Below are 7,489 nucleotides of genomic sequence, written 5' to 3' on the forward strand. Positions count from 1 at the left end.
ACGGATCACGCTGTGATCTAGAAAGCAGGCAACCTCACTCATTCTATCGCTCCTCCGTTATCTCTAAATTCCTTAAGTGTAACTCTCTCATTCGTTCACCCTCAAATAAGTTTTTGTTCGCTCGCTCTTATTCACGCGTTTGTCACCATTGACTACGACTCGCGTGATCCTTTTGCGGAGTATCTCGCTTTGAAATATAATATTAAACAAAACTGTAAACTATGAGGATACATAACTGTGTAGGCTCAGGGCTCAAGTGTTTATTCCTCTTCTTATTTTAACGATAAGAAAATTTTGAAGATGTTGCGACGTTGCGACGTTGCAAGGAAGTTTTGTGCCGAGAGGCTAGTACGATTCAAACGTTTGTACAGTTTCAGTTTAGTTTCAATTGACAGTGAAAAATGAATATTTTTGAAAAATGTGGAAAGAAAGAATTTCCGAAGGACTAGATGAAGATATTAGTGAGGACGACTTCAGGCCTTTACGCTTCTTTAACATTGTGAATGATGACGACAACGATGACAATAACGCTAATGATGACAATAACGCTAATGAAGTTTGGAGGGCTCGTGCAAATCATATGAGTGAGGTGGAAGAGGAAAATGAAAATAAAGAAAATGAAAATAGAGAAAATCCTGAGGGGGAAAATGAAGAAGAAGAATCAGCGCCTGAAGGAGATTTTATGACGGAGATGCAACAAATGTTCGACCAGATGTTTAGTGAAATCGGTGATGATGTTGCAATAACTGAAGTCACCACCGAAATCACCAATCAGACAATGCACTGCCGCATCTTTTTTTTATTACACTAACGATTATCTATTTTACTGTATACCATGCTTTATGGAGGAACAGTTATTAGCGCATGAAGATTTTAAAATGGTGAGATGTCACCGCACCGAAACATATGAAGTTCTTCTGGCTGAACAACCCATCTTCTGCGATAAGTGTAAAAATTCATTGGCAATTATTATAAACTCATATATGTGTCAGTCATGCAATCCATAAATGTCACCAGTGCCTTTGTCGTCACCAGTGCCTTTGTCGTCATCGTCACTGTCATCATCGTCGTCGTTTGTCATCATAGCTTATGTTGTTTTTTATGCTCATGTCGTTTTTTATCAATTGTTGTAATGATTCCTTGCTTATGTTGTTTTTATTAACTGCTCATGCGGAAAATAATTCCTTGGACAAAGATAAAGGAGCTCCACGAATTATGGAATCTATAATTGGTAAGTATTAAAAACAAAATAAAAAAAATTTTGTTATTTATGTATAATATTATTAAAAATTTTTTTCTATTACAGAAGAATTATTTTTGGTGTGAAGCCGTCACTTTCATCGAATTACAAAAAAAGCGCGAAGCCAACGTCACCGGCGCCTTCATCATAATCATCATAATCATCACCATAATCATCATCATCACCATAATCATCATTGTCATCATTGTCATCATTGTCATCATTGTCATCATTGTCATCATTGTCATGATCATCTGTATCACCATTATTATATTAATCATTCATTTATGTAAAATCGCTAATGTATATTGTAGTGCGTATGTATTCTCGCGTAGTATATAAGATTTTATACAAATCATGTATTAGAGACTAAAAATCTGAGCTCTAGAAGCAGCATGAGCTCTCATTATTTTTTTCCATACAGTTTAAATATTAATGTTAGTGGATAAAATAAAATCTTACAGAAACACTAAAGATTAGTATGAGAATTAAAAATATAAAATCCGGGTGCTTTTATGTCTTTAATTCTGATAATAGTCTTTAGTGTTTCTGTAAGATTTATTTTATCCACCAACATTCGCAATGTATGGGAAGAAAATTAATGAGAGCTCGTGCTGTTTCTTGAGTTTTCAGATTTTGTATCGCTAGGATTAAGCTCTTACCATTCTAATCTGTATAAAATAATGTATAATTTTAAAAGATATAATCAAAAAATGTTAAAACTTATAGGATAATATCATTTAAAAATAATTAGTTTGTACATTGCTAGGATTAAGCTCATACCATTCTAATGTGTATAAAATAATGTTTAAAATAATGTATATTTTAAAATAATGTATATTTTAAAAATATAATCAAAAATGTAAAAATAGAAAAAAAAATTTTTGTTTTTTGAACACCTTGTATTGCTTGCATTTCTTACTATTCGGTTTCGCGCTCAAGTATCTATTATGCTCTCTCACACTCTATCTCACACTCTTTCTCGCTCTATCTCACACCCATTAGTTTCTTATGGTCAAGTGTCGTTTGCGTTCACGCTCGCACCCTTCTCACTCACATCTCCCTGTTAGCAATCGCTTCAAGATGTGCAACATGCATGCTTTAAAAAATGTGCAACCTGCATGCTTTCGCTAGATACGAATCTTTTCATGCCTGGTGGTAAAAAACCTTTTTGTATTTTATGGTTCACCTAAATTTTTTTTTTTTTTTTACATATGTACGCTTATGCGAGAAAAATATATTCGTTCTTCGTCAGTGTCTCACGCTTTCTTATCGTTTATTTTGACCACCGAGTTTGCTTCTCCTTCTTCAACCACCGCGTGAGCAGTGAACACCATACTGTTTCGTCGTCATTCGTTGTCTTAACATCGTATAGAGAAGGATCTCTATGAAGAAATTTTGTGTGGCCTATGTCTCTGAGTTAAAAAATTCGCTGTTGTAGTTTTGCTGTTGTAGTTTTGCTGTTGTAGTTTTGTTGTTTTTGTAATTTTGCTGTTTTTGTACAGAGTATAATAAGTGAAAATGGCTTATTTTGGAAAACAAGGTACGTATCTTATAAATTACAATTTATATTGTGGTATGATTATTATAACGTGTTATTATATTTTAGAGAAACGTCAGTTATGCGAAAATTTTATTAAAGGGCGTTGTAACACCAACCAATGTGATCTTGTACATACGTACAAGTACTGTTTTTCGTATCAAAATACAACGTGCCGCAACAGTACTTGCTTATACTTGCATATTACAAGTGTTGAGCAAGCCCGATACGAAAGAACTGGGAAGGCGTCCGATCGGATGAGGACAGAGGTGGGGCGAACCCTTCAAAATACAAATATATGCGGCGATTATAAATCCGGAAGATGCCAAAGGGAGAATTGTAATCGGCGACATATTGCACATACTGAAAAAATGGAGTGTATTATTTGCTGTCAAGAAGTATCGAGAGACACATTTGGTGCTGGAAGGTGTAAGCATGTGTATTGCTACACATGTGCCTTAAAATGTGCAGATTATACAGGGTGTCTCAAACATACGTAAACAAACTTTTAGGGTAGATAGAACGTCTAAAAAGAAAACGAAAAGTCCTATACCGTTTTCTAAAATTCTTACTTGTTTTTAATAAAAAAATTAATTTATATACGCGCGAGAGCGACAAGGAAGCGTGGACTGAGTGAGCACGCAATAGACAGCAGCGAGTATCGCTTAAAGAGAATAGGCGAAACTAGCGCGTAGCGAGCGAGACAAGGAGACAACGCGCGAGCAAGGAGATGCGACGACACACGAACGAAATGAAGCGACAACGCGCGTTGTCGCCTCGTCTCGCTTGTAGCGCGCTGACTCCGCCCATCGCTTTTAAGATATACTCGCCGCTGTCTATCGCGCGCTCACTCAGCCCACGCTTTCTTGTCGCTCTCGCGTGTATATAAATTAATTTTTTTATTGAAAACGAGTAAGAATTTCAGAAAACGGTATAGGACTTTTCGTTTCCTTTTTAGACTTTCTATCTACCCTAAAAGTTTGTTTACGTATGTTTGGGACACCTTGTATACAAACAGAAGATATTTTGACAATCGAATGCCCCATGTGTAAATCTCGAGTATCATACGATTTCTTATATTAACAATTTTTACCATTATTACCATTTTTTCTGTCATTATATACATTATTACCATTTTTTCTACCATTATACACTACATTTTTTTTTTTTACCACGTTTTTTTCAAATAATGCTTTTGTTGTATTTTGTTGTATAATCGCTTTTGATGTATTTTGGTTGTATAACCGCTTTTTGTATAATCGCTTTTGTAGTTTTTATATATTTTTGTATTTTTGTATTTTTGTATTTTTGTATTTTTATATTTTTGTATTTTTTGTATTTTTTGTATTTTTGTATAATCGCTTTTATATTTTCTTTCATTTTATAATTTTTATTTACGTAGTAATATTAATATAAGATTAATATAAGATTAATATAAGATTAATATAATGTAAAACAATGTTCTGATATTATTAACATGACATTTAAGATAAAAAAATAAAATTTGTCTTTTTTTAATTACATTGAATTGTTCATTATTTCATTACTTCAATAAATGCAATTTTAAGAGTGTGAGAGCATAAAAAACGAAATTTTTTTTTTTTTCACTTTTTAACATTTTTATTGATTATATATTTTAAAATTGTACATTATTTTCTACAAATTAAAATCGTAAGAGCTTAAACTATTGATGATATATTTTTTAAATTGTACATTATTTTCTACAAAATTAGAATCGTAATAAATTAAAGCTAGTGATGTACAAACTATTATTTTTTAAAAAAATGATGTTATCCTATGATTTTGTAACATTTTTAACATTTTTTTAATTATATCTTTTAAATTACAACAATAGCATGATTACAAAAAAGCTAATTATATACAACACAGGCTAATTATATACGACACAGGCTAATTATATATGACAAAGGCTAATTAAACGATACAGATTATAAATATAATGGCAGTTCCTTTTTTAGTCATTATCTGGAAAAGAAAAAAGTATAAATTAATAAATTATCATATTAGTTATTAAGATATTGGTTAATAAGATATTGACATGTACTTACATAGGTTTATTTTTACTTTCCACGCTTTACAAGTACTGCAATAGTAACATGGCAGAGGACCGTCAACACTGAATGGAATAACTGGTATGCAATATTTACAATATGCATGGCCGCATACCAGTGCCTTGAACCCTTCGATTAGTTTGACTTCGCAATAATTGCAGGTTGGCACGTTTCCTTTAAAAAAAAAATTTGTTAAGTAAAATTTTTGTTAAGTAAAATTTTTGTTAAGTAAAATTTTTGTTAAGTAAAATTTTTTAATTGAATAAAAATCTTAGTACAACAGTAAATACTTACGTGTTGGCAGTTCTGCATCTGCAGTTCCACATGCTATACAGGTCCATAAACATTCGCCTAATAAATTGAGCGTGCATGATTTTTTTTTTGTTCCTCCGGGTATGTTTCACGTAGGAGATATGCAATACGCTTCAATTCTTTATATGCCTCCTTACTGTGTGGTCTTATATTGTTATTAATATTATCCACTTCTTCTTGGCGTAATTTACAAAAGTATGTACGTATTTACAAAAGCTGCCTTGAGTACAATTATTTTTTGTACATCGGCGTATTTCGTGGTATTTACTACAATTTTCTCGTTGACACACTCGAATTAAAAAATCACGGCAACTTATTTTTCAATAAATGGAAAAACCCGACAAATATACAACAAAAAAACCAGACAAATATACAACAAAAAACAACAATTATACAAACAAGAGTCAAAATAACAACAAGAGCAGATAGATAATAATCACTTTTTATGACTGATAATTTTTTGCTGAGATCCTAACCGTTCGATTGACGAGCGAACAATGAAAAAATTCCGTGCTGCGTTTCTATCCCTGCTTTCATAAGTGTGTTCGTAAATACACTCATGATTAGAAGCGGATATTCATATGAACGAACCTAAGGTTCTATTTTAACACTCTTTTTACACACAGCACATAACATAACGATATTGTTTTTTTCAATGTGTTTGCGATGCAACTGATTCAGTCGGCGTTTTATCCCATTTAAATTTTTTTTGCAATACTTATTTGTATAAATAATGTAGATACATCTATCATAGGCACGTTTTCCGTTTGTCCGCCTCTGAGGTATGAAACAAGTGCAGCATTGTCACTGAGAACATCATTGATAATGATCCATCCCTGCGTTTTTTCCATGATGATTTTTGCGTGCACAACCTCCTGCTCCGTCCATACCTGAGCTCGCAGAGGCAAGATTCCATTTAAAACACATGGTATTGCTTGCCACCTCATTTCATGGAATTGGCTCTCTAGTCGTAAACATTCATGCGGCATTCTTTCAGTTGTGCGAGCCCAGTCGCGAAGATTTACAGTAATCGAAGTAGCACCGACGTACTCGATGATCCCTCTTTGCCATTTTGAACCTTCGCGGATGGCAACGAGAGTTCCTATTATTATTTCATTCGGTGACAGTATCAGTTGAGGTGCTGCAAATCTCATGCGTAAGGCCATTCGTTCCAGCATTTCCTTATGAGCTGCTTCATCGTTGATTAATTTCACCCAAAACATTGTAGGTGATTGTACGCGTACCACGCGTACCTCAATCGGCCAAGTGGACAGCTGTCTTACGTCGATGTTGGAAATCATCTGAAAAAAATAAATTAAAAAATTTAAAAAAGTATAAAATTATAAATTTTTATGTATTAAAATGGTTTTAAAAATATTTAAGAATATATAAGAATATATAAGAATATATACTTACAATTTTTGGTGACAAACGATGACGATCAATTACTGATGAGTGGTTGCAAGGAACTGACTGCTCGACGGTTGAAGGATTCATCTTGAGCCAAATTGTTTTCATGTTTATAGAGATAAAAATTATCATTTTCGTTCTCACTCAATTTGCCCTCGTAAACATATGTGCACTCGCTTCAACCCTCATTTATAAAATAGACTATGCAGAGAACAAAGGCTGTGCGGCTAAACGCAAAGACTCTGCAAAACAGAGGGTAGTTGCTATTCGATGGGTGTACATTTCTTTTGTCGGAAAGAAATAAATCAACGTTTTTAATTCCGAGAAGTAAAAGTTTTTTAAAATAATTTTAGACGAGGGTAACCGAATTTTTTATCTGAAAGAGATAAGCTAACGGTTTTTACTAACGGTTTTTTAATATTAGCAAATGACTCAATATAATTTGAGAGAGGGTAAGAAATGAAATCACATGATTAATTGGTAGTAGGGGTAGGATATAATGCATTCGTTATACCTCTTTTGTCACAATGCGTGAATCTCATTAGTGATTGAGCGATCGACGACTATGTATGAAATGAACAACGAAGAAATCGAAGTTGATGAAGAAATCGAGATTCATCCCTTGTCGGAGGATAGTGCTTGCAACACCGACGACGACGATGAAACGGTTGAAAATACTACGCAGAAAACGATCAATTTGCAAAATGTAAGCGCGATTACTCCGCGTACGAAATTTTGCGCTATATATTTTTATTACGGTGACGAGCGAGGATACAACGTGTGCGCTTCTTGTTTGATATCGATGCAATACGATTTATATGACCACATCTTCAAGATTCGCAAACACGTTGTAGGATCCTATGACAGTCTCTACGGTACGTGGTGCTCGAATTGCAAAGCTGCAACGTTTGTTAT

The 7,489-nt window shown here is 33.5% G+C and overlaps 1 protein-coding gene across 1 annotated transcript; it reads right to left on the bottom strand.

Moving 5' to 3' along the window:
- Positions 1 to 5,862: 5,862 nt before the first annotated feature.
- On the bottom strand, positions 5,863 to 6,695 carry LOC139105308 (uncharacterized). The gene is made up of 2 exons (XM_070661322.1): positions 6,581 to 6,695; positions 5,863 to 6,465 (listed from the first exon to the last, which is right to left on the bottom strand). The coding sequence occupies exons 1-2, from the start codon at positions 6,680 to 6,682 to the stop codon at positions 5,863 to 5,865; spliced, it is 705 nt and encodes a 234-aa protein (XP_070517423.1). The 5' UTR covers positions 6,683 to 6,695.
- Between the last annotated feature and the right edge of the window lie 794 nt (positions 6,696 to 7,489).

Source organism: Cardiocondyla obscurior, linkage group LG09 (assembly GCF_019399895.1).
Source record: "Cardiocondyla obscurior isolate alpha-2009 linkage group LG09, Cobs3.1, whole genome shotgun sequence".
NCBI lineage: Eukaryota > Metazoa > Arthropoda > Insecta > Hymenoptera > Formicidae > Cardiocondyla > Cardiocondyla obscurior.